Source organism: Penicillium chrysogenum (assembly GCF_028827035.1).
Source record: "Penicillium chrysogenum strain IBT 35668 chromosome Unknown utg000002l_segment0_segment0, whole genome shotgun sequence".
NCBI classification, from domain to species: Eukaryota; Fungi; Ascomycota; class Eurotiomycetes; order Eurotiales; family Aspergillaceae; genus Penicillium; species Penicillium chrysogenum.
In genome coordinates this window covers 1,938,957-1,955,067 of record NW_026622750.1, presented here as the reverse complement: position 1 = coordinate 1,955,067, position 16,111 = coordinate 1,938,957, and the positions used below count along the sequence as shown (strand labels likewise).

Genomic DNA, 16,111 nt, shown 5'->3' with positions numbered 1-16,111 from the left:
TAAGCATCACACCATGAACAAAACCAACATCCATATCCCGGGCCTCGGCGGATCCAATGCCTTCACCCGGACTCTGAGCAAGGACGACGTGAAGATCTGTGTAGCCGTCGAAGAAGCATTTACAGAGGCGGAGCGATGCTCAGAGGAAAAGGTAAGCCAGAGCCAGAGCCGAGCCAGTTAGTCCCCAAGATTGTTTCTTCTGACACGGTGCAAGTTCTGCTATCGCCTGGCAGCATGCCCGGAGCTATGCCTGGGACTTTTTATTGAGAATGAGCAAAACCCAGCTTCACCCACGCTCATTGGGCATGTCATTGCAGTTCGCTCTCCTTATACTCGTATCACCGACGGGTCGATGGCAATGCCGGAGAATTGGCGGTCACTGGATGGTGAGCCTGTCTTCGTTAACGACGAGTTAATTGGGAATCATAAGTATGGTGATAGCGTTGCAATTCACTCTGTTGCTATTTCGCCGGAGTATCAGGGAAAGAAGGTTGGGAGAGCTCTTGTCCGGGCGTACCTTGAGCATCTTGGCAGGGGTTGTTTTGGAGCGAGCAAGGTTGTGCTTATTGCGCATGATTACTTGGTAAAATTTTATGAGAGTGTTGGATTCAAGAACCAAGGGAAAAGCCAGTCTAACTTTGCAGGTGGTGTCTGGTTTGATATGGTATGTTTATACCCAGTGCCGATTAATGATCGTCCAGTGCTAATATATGTTACTAGACATTTGATTTGGAATGATCTCAATTTTTGGTTTGATTTCTCGCACTGCGACCATATTATACAGGATCTAAGCCTTCACAGGCACCAAGGTGGCATCCAGAATAAAGATAGCGTTAAGGATAAATATAGAATTCTTTGCCGTGCCTTTTCTTCCAAACCAATCCATGCTCACAATATCTTCTGTGAGTGCCAAAACCGAAATTACTCATCATCTCCAAGGTGTTCAGTCAATAGACCGCATCAGTCTGTGTTGGATTGAGTCTGCTGGCTTCCCTGTCTCTCGGACCCCTCTGGAGTTCCATTCAGCCACTTCAAATCTTCTAGGTCAATCATCACAAAGGACTGTGACGTGGGATTCCACAGTACGTTGCGGAAGGATGCATATTTCTGAACAACTCCATGTTCTTCAAGTGTGCCCTCAAGCTTTTGCGTCTCCTGTTCAAGGTATTGACACACTTCGACAACAGCATCTTGATCTGTTCGGATTCCAGACCAGCTGAGCAGCAGCATGAATCTCATGTCAACTCCATGATACCAATATGGGATCTTAGGCGAAAACATCCCAAGACATACAGGAATTTGGGATCCCTGCAATGGCATCAGATTCTGATAGTTGCGCAATTCGGCGTGGATCCTGTGGGACTTGCTGGCGCCAGTAGCCTTGATCAACATCGTGTACCCATGAGACAGCAACGTAACTTTTAGTAGATAACAGGTTCGACCAATGATGTGCAGCTGCTGAAATCCTGTGTACCGATTCTTCCGAAGCTGCTCACTCATTCTCTCACATATATCCTCTGCGCTGATTTGATGTCTTTCTGCGCCGTGCTCAGCAACATTCGGACAGTTTTCATCCAGAATGTCCTTTTCAAAGGTGCCACGGAGGCATGCCTGGGTACAGTAAGGCTTGTAAACATCTGACAACCTCCCGGAGGATTCTGAAGTAGGGCTTTCATCAAATACCGGTACTATGACATCACCCACATTTTTCTGCCAGAAGCCAGGCCAGAATGAGTTTTCGTAAATGAACTCTACTGGTGGACGGAACCGAATTTCATCCGGGGCTTGGGGCATGTAGACTGAGTGATCGTCTTTGAGTGGACGATAGGCTTGATAGACCGCATCATGCCATTCTTGCGATGGTGGACTGGCCGCTAAAGACTGTAGGGTGAAACCGAGGACTTGGCCCAAAGCCGTAAGGCGAACCCAGTGTGAACGCGTATCGTAACCATGAGAAATGACGTCTCGAGCAGGAATACAGAGGTAGTGTTCGACAGCGGAAGAGTCTTCTGGGGTGATGTGAAGAAATACCAAGGCTTCTCCTGTATAGATATACCCATACCGGCGCCCAGAGCAAATCATTCGAGAATAAAGTCGGGCGATCACACGGATCACCATGTTAGCGGCATGTTCCTCAAATGTATTGGGTTCCTTGTCGAGAGCCTCCGTCGGTGATGTCGTACGCAACCCTGCGACCAGTTCGGGCACAGTCAGACAATAGCCTGGGATGTACAGGACAGCGTACGCTGGCTCTTGGAATCCAAACTTCGTAACAGAAACGCAGCAATCACTCGGGTGGTCGATCTTCAGTCGCCCGCGGACACTAAAACCGTATCGCAGTCTGTCCTCACGTCCCATAAAATCAATAATCATCGCGAGGAAATCGTCCAGTGTTCTGTGTGCAAATTGCTTCAAAGTGTCTTCCGAATGCACCGTGTACCATTGCAGGTGATGAGCAGTGTATTGCATGGGGGTTTGCGAGGGAAAGACCCATGGAGTAACCAACTCGGGCGCCTGGCAGATTTTCTTCCACATCGCTTCTTGGTGTTGAGGGAATTCAAGCCAAGGGTGGAGCGATAAGGGGCATAGTCGCTCATCCCCTGGGAACCAGGCAGATGGCCAAACCAATGAATGTACATCAAGCTTTAGCGCATGTAGGAACATATGATAGACTCTTTCAAGATGCGGGGTGAATGGAATGTTGGGCGGAGGGGCTGGGAGTTTAGCTGGTATATGCGTGCTTGAAGCCCCCGGCCCTTCATTGAGGCTTTCGATCATATGTTGCCATTCTGTCCATGTTTGGTCCATGACTGTAGTGAATATGAAAATACAAATTGAAGAATATGGAGAGGAGAACGTCTTCGACTTCAAGGGTTTCAATATTTGGAGATGTGTTGGTTCGTTCCTGCCAAAGAACGCCCTGCGCCCTTGCCAACAAGTGCCTGATATAGGAATGATATCACTGTTGGATACTATAGAGCCGTTGATATAACGAAGTATAGCAGGTAGTGTTCTTAGACGGTCATTTTAAGACGTCTGGTTATATAGATCTTGTCCCTCTTCCTACTTTCTTAGGTAGGTATTGTATTCACTCTTGAGATGTAGTCATGGAACGACACTAGAAATGTATTCTGCATATGTAACGACCGGGATTATTGCAGTTGTCATGTAGTTCAATTCTACCTCATAAGGTAGGATAATGAAAATACCAGTTTACCAGTGATAGAAAGGATATCAACCCCAACCAGCCGTCGCAGTGTGAAGATATCAAGCAAGTACGTAGAACTCCGCGACCACTTATCTGACCCGGTCTCCCAGTGCAATGATTGGTGGTGGTCGTTCGATATTCTGTCTGAAGATATATCGCTTGATCCACCAAGGAAGCCACACAGTCAGTTCGTAGTGAATGAACTTCTTGGTCGGCACTGAGAAAACCTCTGCGAACTATGTTAGTATGTATTCTCACTGAGATTCATAACTCCACTTACGATCCAATTCCTCTAGAGTTAGCTGCTTGGTCTCCCTCACAAAGCAGAAAATCATAAACCATGCGAGGAGGTTAAGACCAGCATAGAAGCCAACTAACGCGATGGTTAGCAATCTAAACACCGCATTCCAGAAGTTGTCAACTTACATGCACCGGTTTTGGTCATTACAGTCATCATTCGAGGGAAAGTCAGGCTGAGGACGCCAGCTGCAGAGGACTTTGTTAACGGCATGTTCGGTGGATTAGATGCCCTGAATACTCACCAAAAGTGTTGTTGATGCAAACAGCCCACGCCATTCCTTGCTCTCGCTGAATGGTCGGGAATACCTCAGCGGAGTATTGGAAAGCGACTGGTCCTTCACCTAAGGAATAGGCAATAGTGAATAGATACACAAACCTAATCGGAGATATCAATCAGTCTATGCTCAGACGAAGTGGAAATGATCAAACTTACAAGGCAACCGGTGCAATCATCGCGGCATGATTATCTGTGTTGTTTAGAAGAGAGAGACCAGCGGCTAGCAGGAAGATGCACATGAAGGGGAACGTCTTTGTAAGAAAAATAGTCAGTAATATTCCGCAATAAATTCCGAGCTGACTTACAATTAACGTCAGTGTTCTTCGGCCTTTGGTATCGATTAGGAATAAAGTAGGAATGGTGGCCACGACCTGGATAGCACCGTAGCCAAGAGAGGCATACAACGCCTGGTCCTCTGTGTATCCGACCTCCCGGAAGATCGTTGAGCTGTAGAAAGAAATGACTAAAAGGCGTTAGCGATGGCTACTCTCACTGAGAGTGACACAACTTACTGTTGATACCGCACATTTGTTGCGCAATCATAACCGTCGAGGCACCATAATTAGCCCGTCTGATCCTCGGGACGGCAAAACAATCCCACAGACGAGAGAAATAGCCTGCGCCACGAGCCTCCTTGAGTTCCTCTTCATAGATAACGTATGAATAATAGAAGTCTCTCGCAGCAATGATTGGATGAGCTCGCAAGCGCAACATCGAGTTGAATCCTTCAGCGTGTCTGTTATGCTTCATAAGCCAGCGAGGAGACTCAGGACAGAAATATATTCCGGCGCCGAGGATGAAAGATGGGATAAACGCGGAACCGAGTTGGAGACGCCAAGCGATGTCTTTGACGTCTTTGACAATAACATTTGCAGCAAAGCCCAAGAAAATACCTGCGCTGAAGGTTAGCCATGTTTCTTGTTTCTCGACGAGGGAGGACCGATACTAACCAGCTACGACCCAAAGTTGCCAGAACATAACAAGAGCACCTCGAGTTCGGGCCGGAGCCATCTCAGCCGAGTAGATCGGCACCGTAGCGTTCTTTGCCCCAATGCCGATACCCATCACAAATCGCGCAGCGAAGAGACCTTGCCATGACTGCGCGAAACCGGAGCCAATTGGCGTAGCAGTGAGACACAGAGCAGTGACGAAAATCTCACCTCGTCGGCCTAGATAGTGGTTAAGCGGATCGACAATCCAAGCTCCACTATATACAAGGTCAGTCACAAAGGATTACAAGGAAGATTTTCTTCACCGGTGCTATACTCACATAAGGCCCGCGGTCAAGAAGATGATAGAGTTGACGATTCCCACAATCCATTCATCCTTTCCTTTGCCGTCAATATTGAATTCCTCGTGGAAGGACAAGTTGGCACCGTTAGATCCAGTCTGATCCCATCCTTGCGTGGCGGCTCCGACAGCACACAGACCGATTGAGTACCAGAGCATTCTCGGACCATGCCATTTATGGTCCCTCTCGTATGTAAGCGCGGCGCGCTCCTCTTCGTCAATCTCGGTAGCCGTCGGGAAGTCGTTGGGGCTCCGCGCAATCACAGCAGCCCGACCAAATAGGTCGGCGTACTCGCTCATGTTGTGTGACTCGGCGTATGCACGGGCATCAATCATAGCCTGCTCCTTGGAGCTGCGCTATATACACAAAGTCAAAGTCAGCTTTCGTGCTCGACGTGATTACCAAAAACTGGGGGCTTCAGTTGTAGGCTTACCATCAACGGATTCTGAACGATATTGATACCGATAGCCTGGCGGCGCTCAGGTGCATCAGCGTTGGCCGCCTCATCCAGCTCTGCTTTATTGGCCTGGACCGCATGCTCATAGTGAGGAGGCGCCTCCTTAGGCGTCTTTTCTTCCATGATGGTGAGCGTTTTGGTAGCTTTTCAGATTCAGGAGATCCCAGATCTTACGATTAAAAAAAAAAAAGTTTGGGGGAAGATTGGTTACCCCACAGAATATAAAAAGCCATCAAACTTCCCCCGTGGGGTGAGCGCAACTGCAGATCAAACCCAAAGTGAGCTTGTGGCTTTGTCCAAGGACGGCCACATTGGACCACCCGTCAGCACTAAGACGCTAACGGGGATCCAAGCACCCGGCCAAGTTACGGGCAACACGCCATATTATTACATTTGTGGGTTGAGACGTCACCGACATAGAATAAAGTAGTGGTAAAGGCATGTTAGAAATAGTGTAGGACAGCCCCCGGTCTTTAAAACCCACCCAAATCTGACAATAATCATCGATCATCGATCACCGCTGAATCCACCCATGTCAAAGCGTATGCGGGGGTAGAAGGATGATCATGAAGGCCAAGCCTCGGCCTTTTGAGTCATGCGGCAAAAAACGTGTTAAGGGAATAGGCTCGAAACTATGACCCTGCAAAGGATGTTTTATTACAGGCTGATTGGCCGTTTGTCTCCCTTAAGCCGAAAAGGAGGTGAGTCTCAGATTCGGATTCCTGCATCTGCACCATCCATGGAGATGACGAAGAACGTGTAAGACTGCAGTCAGCATCGGATATATCCGGATCACATGATGCCTCCCAGCCCTCTGTTCAGCCGCGAAGTGGTCGATCTCATGACGCTACGCTAGGGTGACATTTTGGATACTATAGTTGGATCCTCCTCTGAAATCTATCGGAAATATTGGTCTTTGATGATGAAAATCATGGAGGTTTCTCCGTCTAAAGCCACTTACACCATTATAGGTGGTCTGACAGGGTTGCGTGGTTGCCTCGCGCCTTAAGCAACGGAACCCGTTCATCCTCAACATCCTTGTCCTGGGTCACGTAGTGACCGCTCTACGTATCCCAATGTTCAGACCTTCCTAGGTACTTCTCCTTTCTTGGCGCGGACCTTGACTGGACATATAAGACCCAGCCATAACCCAAACCCGAGGACCGAGTACACAAGGTCTACACCGGGCGTGGGAAGGAGAAACGTGACCAACCTTAGTGACTAGAGGCGGGACCATGCAGCCGACTATATTAACTGGGTTATAATAGTCGGACACGAGCGATGGAATTATAACAGGTTGCTTCTCTACTTCTGAAGGAGTCATTCTTCGGCACTGAAGCAGATCCCAAGCAAAATGAGTTTGATAACCTACTTCATATTGCCTTCGTCTCTAAGGGTAATCTCAAGTAACCATATCCATTTAAGAGCCCATCAGAGAGGTGTGGAGTGTGATTGGAGTTCAACATAGCCCGGATGGTTGCTCAGGGAATAGATGTGGGTGTCAGTAAGCCGATTCCAGCTTATGACTAGAGCTATTCTTCATCGACCTGAGCTCACCGATGAAGACCCACAAAAGCGTGATCGCAACCCCGATCCCAGGAAGCCTCTTGTTGAGACATTAATCGTGCATACGCCGCTCGGGGCCGCAGGGGTCCAATAGATGGTAGCGTTATTATGACCTCGGTCAAGTTACTAGTATCTACTTATAGAGGAACCGTTAGTGTTCGATCATCATCACTCAACGACTCACCTTTGACCGGTCCAACTACTTGCCATTCACGTCAGTCCCATCCAAGGCAGTCGTCGAGTTATACAGGCTCCGCTGGATACACGCACATTGACAGATTACATCGAGGCCGAGGTGTCTCCCCGTGGAATGTCTACCTTATCCTCGCAATCGCCAAGTGAGGACTTCCAAGCGCGTATTCGGTGACTGGTATGGCGCACGATCATTTAGCCGGCACTGCTGCAATGGGAAAGATGGTTGCTCCGGACTTCTGTGTCCATAGAGTCCATAACCCTCGCGTCCAGGATGCGAGTATCTTGCCTGTAGGCATTAATGGTTACCGGTAAGCTAATCCTGATGCTATTGAAAAGCAGGCGGTGGATATTAATTCTATATTAATCGTCACAGTTTTGGTTGTGCGAGTCTTCGCCTTCGTATCCAGTCCCATATCCAGTTGCAGTTTAAGCGGCTGATCACCAAGCTGAATGTTGTTCTATCGAACATGTTCCACTGAAGGCATCAGAAATATACATATATTGTATCATCTTTCGGATGATTCTCTTTGATGGTGACAATTTTTGCTTAAGTAGAGGGCTATTTATAGATTGATATATTCCTAGTCTTGCTTCAAGAGTCCGGTCTGTTCCCTTTGTTCCTAAATGGCGGCTCTAGTTGTCCCTGGGCACTTCCTCCCCTTCTCTTCCTTTGTTTCTATATCATCAGAAACAATACGTTGGGAATGTATTTAATTGGCCGATAGTTGGTAAAGGTCTTGTTTGGATTTGCCAAATATCTCATGAATAAATCGCTTTGTCCTCGACATGCTCCCATTGACAAGAATACGTCCCTTTGTGTCTCCCGAAATACATAGACAATGTCTGCAATAATATAGCAAGTACAAAGAAAGGGTCTTTTAGGTATTTAGCAATCGAGGCATCCCACCTAAACCATCGTAGTCTCTAAAAATTCCAAACAACTTCAAGTCGACAAGGCAACAATACAATAAAACAAGCTAACACGTCAACAGTCTAACCATCTAGCAGTCCAATTCAGTAGGCCGACATTTAGCAAGATCACTTCCTGCGGACATCATCCAATATGCCTCCGAAACCCATAGAATTCAAAGTGAATATGAGCACAAAGCATGAGAAACCAATTTGGGAAGCACTTGGTATCGATCTGGCCACGAACAATGCCGAAAAATTAGCCATCCTCCGCTTGCTTCGAGAGATCCATAACCCCATGTTGCACGACTGTCTTCAAAGAGGAAGTGATTGGTCATCGACATTTAAAGCTCATTTGGGATTCGAGATTAGACAGAGGCTCACCGCTAGGCAAAGCGATTTGCCAGCTATAGTTCGTGCTCATGTCCCAGATCCAGCGACACTTACAGAGCGTATGTTCAACGTCCTTAGATATTACCGCTTCACTGATCCTTCATGGAGAGTCGTCGACCCCAACTATCCTACTGTTAAACTTGTCCGTCTACCTACTCCTGCAGGGGGCCTTGCACCTCGCCCTCCTGGTCCTGGTCCTGGTCCTGCTCTTGTTCCTGTTCCTGTTTTTGCTCCTGCTCCTGCTCCTGCTCCTATTGATAGGCGTCTTCTTGTCGCTGATCCTAGCTCTGTCTTCGTCCCTGCTTTTGCTCCTGCTCCTGCTCCTGCTCCTGCTCCTGCTCCTGCTCCTGCTCGTGTTCCTGTTCCTGTTTTTACTCCTGCTCCTGCTCCTCCTCCTGTTGATAGGCGTCTTCTTGTCGCTGATCCTAGTTCTGTTTTCGTCCCTGCTCCTGCTCCTGCTCCTGCTCCTGCTCGTGTTTCTGGTCCTGCTCGTGTTCCTGCCCCTAAACGTGGCCCTATTCGTGCTCCTCCTATTGATGACGTTCCTTCTTCACTTCCTATTCATCCTTCTGCTCTTGATCGTCCTCGTGCCCGTCCTCGGCGTCAGCCTCGTGCCCCTGCCCCTGCTCTTGCACCTAAACCTGCTCTTGCACCTAAACCTGCTCTTGCACCTAAACCTGCTCTCGCACCTAAACCTGCTCTTGCACCTAAACCTGCTCTTGCACCTAAACCTGCTCTTGCACCTAAACCTGCACCTACGCCTGCTCCTGCTCGGCCTCGTACTCGTGCTCGTGCTCGTGCTGGAGCTCGTGCTGGAGCTCGTGCCCCTGCCCCTGCACTTGCACCTAAAGCTACACCTACACCTACGCCTGTTCCTACGCCTGCTCCTGCTCGGCCTCGTGCTGGGCCTCGTGCTGGTACTCGTGCTGGTACTCGTGCCGGTACTCGTGCTGGTGTGGGTGCGCCTGATCCTGCACCTAAAGCTACACCTACACCTACGCCTGTTCCTACGCCTGCTCCTGCTCGGCCTCGTGCTGGTACTCGTGCTGGTACTCGTGCTGGTACTCGTGCTGGTGTGGGTGCGCCTGATCCTGCACCTAAAGCTACACCTACACCTATATCTGCGTCTGTTCCTACGCCTGCTCCTGCTCGGCCTCGTGCTGGTACTCGTGCTAGTACTCGCGCTGGTACTCGTGCTAGTACTCGTGCTGGTACTCGTGCTGGTGCTCGTGCGCCTGATCCTGCGCCTGATCCTGCGCCTGCCCCTAGCCCTGCCCCCACTCCGGCTCCTGCTCCTAATCCTGCTCCAGTCCCTAACCCTGTTTCAGTTCCAGCTCCCACTCCTACTACCACCCCTGCTGCCGCCCCTACTTTGGATTTATATTTCGATGAGCAAGACATGGCGCTACTGACAGCGTTTACGGGCGCTGGAGACGCATCTCCGCCACCCGACACAATATCTGCTGCTCCCGCTCCCGCTCCGAATTTGTATCTCGATGAGCAAGAAATGGCGCTACTGACAGCGTTTACGGGCGCTGAATACGGATCTCAGCCATCCGGCGCAGCATCTGCTGCTCCGGCTCCTGCTGCTACTCAAGACTTGTATTTCGATGAGCGAGACGCAGCGCTAATGACATCACTAATTCGCGCTGGATACGGAGCAACGGACACAACATCTTCTGATCCCGATCCTACTCCAAATTTGCATTTCGATGAGCAAGACACAGCGCTAATCCGCGCTAGATACGAAGCTCAGTTTACTCCCGACCCACCCGCCATAACATCCCCTATTCCAGCTCCAGCTCCACCTCCAGCTCCACCTCCAGCTCAACCTCCAGCTCCAGCTCCACCTCGTGGCCGTTTCCGTCCCCTTGCCCCTGCTCCAGCTCTGGCTCCTGCTTCAGCTCCTATCTCTGTCTATGTCCTTCCCCCTCCTCCTATTGATAGACGCCTTGCCATCGCTCCTCCTCCCCGTAGTCGCGTCCCTTTTGGAAGGTCCACGGGGCCAAGTTCTAAGAATCCCCACCAGGCTCTTACTAATACTACAGCTCCTCTTAGTGAATCTCTCACCGCATTTGCCCTCACTCCTACTTCCGGTCCTCAAATTCAACCTAGCATTATTCTCGATCCAGCCCATGCTGTCGTTATTGCACCAGAAGACCTTCACGCCCCTATCCCAGATGAACCACAAAATGACTATCTTACGACAGATCCTATGGAACCTCTATCTCTGCCCGTTACTGACCTAGATGCTTCTGCATTGGAAAGCCTTTACGCCTCTATCCCGGATTTACCAGATTATGACTTCCTTACGACCAGTCTTATAGAAGCTCCATCTCTGCCTGGTACTGACCTGGATGTTTCTGCATTAGAAGACCCTAACGCCCCTATCCCAGATGAACCACAGAATGACTACCTTATGACAGATCTTCTGGAAGCTCCACTGCCTGACCTAGATGCTTCTGCATTAGAAAGCCTTTACGCCTCTATCCCGGGTTTACCAGATTATGACACCCTTATGACCGATCTTATGGAAGCTCCATCTCCGCCTGGCACCGGCATAGATGTTTCTGCACCTACTATTGAACGTGAGAGTCGCAAGCGGTCTAGGGATGATGATGGTGAGCAAGATGACCCGTCTTCCCCGCCACAAAAGAAGCAGTCCGAGTGGGCAAATTTTACTACTCTAAGTGACTCTTCTTCAGGTGGCGATCAACCAGAGCCGGATGCTGATGGCGATATCCCGATGGATGATGAAACGTATAAGCCTTATAAGATTGCGAATACGTCTGGTGAACCAGATAGTAGCGTGTGGTCTACTATGAGAGGATATCTCGGTCTTACGGGCCGCGGATCTACTCCACCGGAGCAACCTGAGGAGCTCTAGGGGGTTTTGGAAATAGGTGAGTGATTTAGTTGACGATTATTCCACGCGGCCGGGGAGTATGGATATTATAATACAAAAATAAAATAGACTAGACTAAGAAGAAGGACAAAAGGCCATAATATATAGACACTGCCGGATTTTGGCATCATTAGATTTGACTTTTATACGCTACTTGGTTGTATGTTGTATACTAGAATAAATTTTATTTTTGTTCTTCGATTGTTTAATACAAGGAGTACCTAGGTATGCATCCTTTTAGCTTGCTTAGTACTTATAATCCCGTAGATGCAGAGGTCATTCTTCATATCCATGTGTTCTCAACTTCATGTCCGATGATGAATACCACAGTAGAATCTAGATAGTTGGGGCCTACCTAACGTGGCACATGTTATACAAAGAAAGACAGATAATAAAATGACTCTTTTCCATGGGTGTATCTTGTGGTCAATGGTTATTTGTCGGTCTTGTTTCTTCTGGCTTCAACAGCAAAAAGTAGAAGACATCCAAACACAACTTCAATATATAACCTCCAGCACATGGGCAGAGGTTATAGTTTGTACGGTTCCGAAAGCTCGTCTCCTTGCCTTGTGTTCAATGTTCTTTGTTAGATGGAATTTTATGTGGACGCTCATAAAGGGTTTTGTATCTCAGTTTGAGAGTATGGATGAATTCCTCGCTTGTAGCAAATTGACTGCGTGCATGGTACAAAAACTAGTCTTTGCTGCCTTTAAAGCTCCAAGTCCTTCACCTTACATATGCTACTTTAACTCGTCCAAAAGCTCATCAGTAAAGTCGAACGAGCTCAGTCTGCCTCCAAAGCAAGACATCCATAGAGGATCGGATGATTCATCACGCCATATATTCTTCCAGTGTATCACTACGTTTACCTACTATATGGCAGGCAAAGTAGGGTCGGAAGCTAACAAAGAAGGATGATACGCGAGGTTCTCCCAAAAGTCAGTCTCGAAATCGCACAGATCCTGGCTGAAAAATGAAGCCCAATCACCATTCTCTCCCAGATGCGGTGGCGGTTGCGTCGGGGATTGTATTCCTTCGCGGTGAATTGAATCAAGGAACCGTTCAATCGTCTGTGTCGCTTTGGATACCAAGGCGTAGTTCGGATCTCCACGCCGAACGATGCTCCCTACCTGTACCTGCGCAACAAATATACCGAGATTTAGTATTGTTTTGGACCATGAGGATCTCGCTTCGGTTAATGTGCGATGTTGTTTCAGCATTGAAAGGAGAATAATCCCTGCAGCCGGGAGGCCGAAGTGGGCGATCTGACAGAGGTTTAGTTCAGTAATTAAAGGTTAGAAAAGACAGACATACCTTCCAAACGAGTCCAGTTCCAGAGTTGACCAGTTGATCTCGTAAAAGAATCGCGTCCACTACAAGAGAGAGCATTTGATCCGAGATGTCGAGTATAGATGGATCGGGCTCGGTCAGGGTATCGAGAAACGACAATTGAAGTAGGAAGAGAACATGTAGTTGGTCCAGACGTATGCTAGCTAGGAGGTCGCGTTCGAATGCATCTCCAGAGCATTCTTTCAAAGAGCCCGAAAGGTGGAAGTGAGGGGGTAGGTGTGCCCATTGAGTTTCGGCTTTCTGCCGAATGATGCTATGTATGTCACACTAGGATGAGCCAGTGTATCCCACATAATAGAGCTCTAACTTACCTAGCTTTCTGGCTGAAATTGTCGCGCTGCTTTGATCGAAGCAATTCGAGGACGTCTTCTTTCAGTGCGGAGCAAAGGGTCGCCCACCGAATACCTGACCTATAGCAAATGGGTGTATCTGTTTTCCATCTGACGACCTCGTCCTCAACGTGTGAAGTGTTCGAAACCTGATCCGAACTTGTTGGTGATAAAGGCACTTGAAAGTGACAGAACCGCTTGCTCATCCGAGGTGGCCGACCAAGGAATATAGCAATATTCTTGTCGGCGGAGTATGTGGTGGCCCAAGCTGTCTTTCGCAATTCCGCAAGGAAAGTCGGAATTGGTGGCTTGGTTTTGTCGACATTCTCATGGTAGCCGAGTGCAAACATGGACGACACAACGTCTCCAAGCCTACTCCACGAATGATAGCCTTGATTATCGGTGAGCTGCGAGTTTTCATATGAAAATAAGGGAGAATTCTTACTTTGGTCCCCGTCAACATGGGTATGTACAATACAGTTCTCATACTGTAGAACCAGTTGTAGGTCATTCAAGCAATCCAGGGAGAGCGCAATATCTAATGCGAGATCGCTCAATTTTGTAGATAGCTTCCGAAGCATGAATTGGTCCTTTTCGGTTTTGAACAATGGCGGGAAAAATGATATATCGATCGCTGCTCGGGTCACAGCAGAGAGGAAGATACCTAGACTTTCCCATCGGAATTTCTGATCGAGGAACTGGGCAGAGAAACTTTCCATATCTGAAGTGCTGTTAAACTGCAAAGGTTCCCGGGAATTTTGTGTTAGACGTTGGGCGTATGCCAAATGCCAATTGTCTTCCTGTGAGAAGGACGTGAATAGGCGCGTCATGTTTTCAGTGCACTTCTCGGTAAAAGGCTCTGCTAGAGCTAGATTTGCACCTGTTGCCAGCCAAAAAGTAACAAAATCCTTCATGGCGGCTAGAGGAAATGTGTTTAGCAGCTGCCTGAGGACATCCGCGCCTTGGATTAACAAAATATTCTCCCCAGTAGACTGCGACTGCATGAGCATCGTCATGTCCTCGGAGGCATGGTAGGTATCGGATGCATGATAGTCTTGCGGGGAAATTTCGTTGAAAATAGCGACATGGCTGGAGGACCCCAGGAAGCCGGGGTTTGGATAGGGATTACTCCTTGCGGTGAAAGATGGTTGGGCCGGAGGTAGCCGGCTTCAAAGTCAATAAGCATGTGGAAAGAAACAGGATAATCACATGTATGAATCACATATCACATACCTAGGAGACTGCACAGGTGTAGAGCTCGACACTCTTCTTCTCTTGAACGGCGTTGTTCGGTAGATGCATATTCCAGCTCTATCGTTACTTGCACATCGAGTACATGCTGGTCTTTTATGATCACAGGCAACTTTTGCTTTTCTGCAAGCTTCACATGCTGCCAGTCTGGAAGCCATTGGTATGTGGTGAACGAGGATTCCGGAGCGGAGCGGAGAAGAGGGAATCGTCGGAGTGATCTCTAATTTCCCCGACAACATTCTACCTACTTGTATCTACCTATAGGTACTTGTAGTCATGGATAATACAGAGGTAACACACCGACAACTTCCTTTTAACATAATTAGAGGCTCTAAATACACTATGGAAGTAATAATTAACCCTTTGGTTATCGTCAAGTTCAAGTGAGGTAGTCAGGTGCGTGTGTATAACTCATCCACTGTTCTGCCCACACTTCCAAGATTAACCCCACTATCACCACGCATCAGACCCAGGAGTTTTTTGAAGCTCCCCCCACCACCCTATACACCTATACAGTCCCAATGCGAGGACCTGATCTACAATAACACAAAACTCCCGACCCGGAAATTGATCCCCGAGATACCCTACTCTACATTCCGAATCCCAAAATGTCACAAAACACAGATGGAGCTCCCCAAGGCTCAAGTGCGTCTCCCATCCCCAACACCAAGATGACACCGCAGCGCGGGCTTCCGGCTCTGCATGTCATATGGAGATAAATCCATAGCTAACCAACCTGAAACCAGTCAACCTCGCCTCTCTTTCTGTCCCTCAGCTCCGCGCCCTCCAAACCCGTCTCACCTCCGAATTGGAACACCTGACCACCTCGCACACGAAGCTGCGCGCCGCCCAAGCCAAGTTCCGTGATTGTGTGCGCTCAATCAATGACGGCGTGACTGGGAACGCGAAGAAGGGAACCGATGGCCGCGATGAGATCCTCGTGCCCCTCACCAGTTCGTTGTACGTCAAGGGCCGCTTGACGGATCGCGAGAAGGTGCTTGTTGATGTCGGAACTGGATTCTATGTTGAGAAGGTATGTGGCGACGGGGATATGCCTGGGGGTTGGGCGATTGGGCTGACGATTTTTTTTTGTCCAGACTGCGCCTAAGGCGGTTGCGTTCTATGATGAGAAGGTCAAGGGCTTGGACGCGAACTTGCAGGAGTTGGAGAAGATCGTACAGACCAAGAGCTCGCAATTGCGCATTGTGGAAGAGAGTGAGTTGCCCCCTTTTTTCCCGGATAATAGGCGGCGGGAGTCCTATTGCCTTGCGAAGTCCTTTTTCATCATACGCTAATCTAATCTCTCTACAGCATTGAGGCAGAAGATGCTCTCAGAGGGTGCTCCTCAGGCTGCTGCGGGCTAAACTGAACCTACTTGGTACGAATAGTTCAACATGATTTACCTTAGAGAAATCGAAATCATATACAGGAACAAACAAACTGAGGATGAATTATAAGAAGAACGAGAAGAAGAAAAACGGCCCAATCCAGGGCTGAAGAGGCTCTACGGTATTGGAAAACAGGGATAACTTTGAATATGAATTGGAACTATTATCGCTACATACCTAATGATCCATGCTCGATAAGCAAGCTGGACGGTAGCTAGGTAGTGCTGCTTTTTTTTGGATTTTTTCGTTTTCCTCCTTTTTTTCCTACCTTTTCCTTCTTTTTTTGTTTAAG

The 16,111-nt window shown here is 48.5% G+C and overlaps 7 protein-coding genes across 7 annotated transcripts; 4 read left to right on the top strand and 3 right to left on the bottom strand.

The window, feature by feature from the left end:
* Positions 1 to 13: 13 nt before the first annotated feature.
* N7489_004286 (uncharacterized protein) lies at positions 14 to 738 on the top strand (the record flags this gene model as incomplete). Its single annotated transcript, XM_056710038.1, has 3 exons — positions 14 to 151; positions 215 to 664; positions 721 to 738. 3 exons carry the CDS (start codon positions 14 to 16, stop codon positions 736 to 738), a joined length of 606 nt encoding a protein of 201 aa, XP_056568459.1.
* Positions 739 to 960: 222 nt separating this feature from the next.
* N7489_004285 (uncharacterized protein) lies at positions 961 to 2,535 on the bottom strand (the record flags this gene model as incomplete). The annotated part of the gene is made up of 1 exon (XM_056710037.1): positions 961 to 2,535. One exon carries the CDS (start codon positions 2,533 to 2,535, stop codon positions 961 to 963), a length of 1,575 nt encoding a protein of 524 aa, XP_056568458.1.
* A 762-nt stretch (positions 2,536 to 3,297) lies between these two features.
* N7489_004284 (uncharacterized protein) lies at positions 3,298 to 5,656 on the bottom strand (the record flags this gene model as incomplete). The annotated part of the gene is made up of 10 exons (XM_056710036.1): positions 3,298 to 3,437; positions 3,489 to 3,581; positions 3,635 to 3,694; positions 3,751 to 3,884; positions 3,942 to 4,036; positions 4,091 to 4,248; positions 4,298 to 4,678; positions 4,736 to 4,992; positions 5,056 to 5,432; positions 5,510 to 5,656. 10 exons carry the CDS (start codon positions 5,654 to 5,656, stop codon positions 3,298 to 3,300), a joined length of 1,842 nt encoding a protein of 613 aa, XP_056568457.1.
* A 1,815-nt stretch (positions 5,657 to 7,471) lies between these two features.
* On the top strand, positions 7,472 to 7,773 carry N7489_004283 (glucose dehydrogenase; the record flags this gene model as incomplete). The annotated part of the gene is made up of 2 exons (XM_056710035.1): positions 7,472 to 7,602; positions 7,668 to 7,773. The coding sequence occupies 2 exons, from the start codon at positions 7,472 to 7,474 to the stop codon at positions 7,771 to 7,773; spliced, it is 237 nt and encodes a 78-aa protein (XP_056568456.1).
* A 584-nt stretch (positions 7,774 to 8,357) lies between these two features.
* Positions 8,358 to 11,483, top strand: N7489_004282 (uncharacterized protein; the record flags this gene model as incomplete). Its single annotated transcript, XM_056710034.1, has 1 exon — positions 8,358 to 11,483. One exon carries the CDS (start codon positions 8,358 to 8,360, stop codon positions 11,481 to 11,483), a length of 3,126 nt encoding a protein of 1,041 aa, XP_056568455.1.
* A 926-nt stretch (positions 11,484 to 12,409) lies between these two features.
* N7489_004281 (uncharacterized protein) lies at positions 12,410 to 14,670 on the bottom strand (the record flags this gene model as incomplete). The annotated part of the gene is made up of 5 exons (XM_056710033.1): positions 12,410 to 12,766; positions 12,816 to 13,104; positions 13,163 to 13,571; positions 13,626 to 14,347; positions 14,414 to 14,670. Coding segments are annotated over 5 exons (2,034 nt in total), but the record flags the coding sequence as incomplete, so codon positions are not given.
* A 369-nt stretch (positions 14,671 to 15,039) lies between these two features.
* N7489_004280 (prefoldin subunit 5) lies at positions 15,040 to 15,795 on the top strand (the record flags this gene model as incomplete). Its single annotated transcript, XM_056710032.1, has 4 exons — positions 15,040 to 15,076; positions 15,178 to 15,464; positions 15,529 to 15,646; positions 15,743 to 15,795. The coding sequence occupies 4 exons, from the start codon at positions 15,040 to 15,042 to the stop codon at positions 15,793 to 15,795; spliced, it is 495 nt and encodes a 164-aa protein (XP_056568453.1).
* Positions 15,796 to 16,111: the final 316 nt, after the last annotated feature.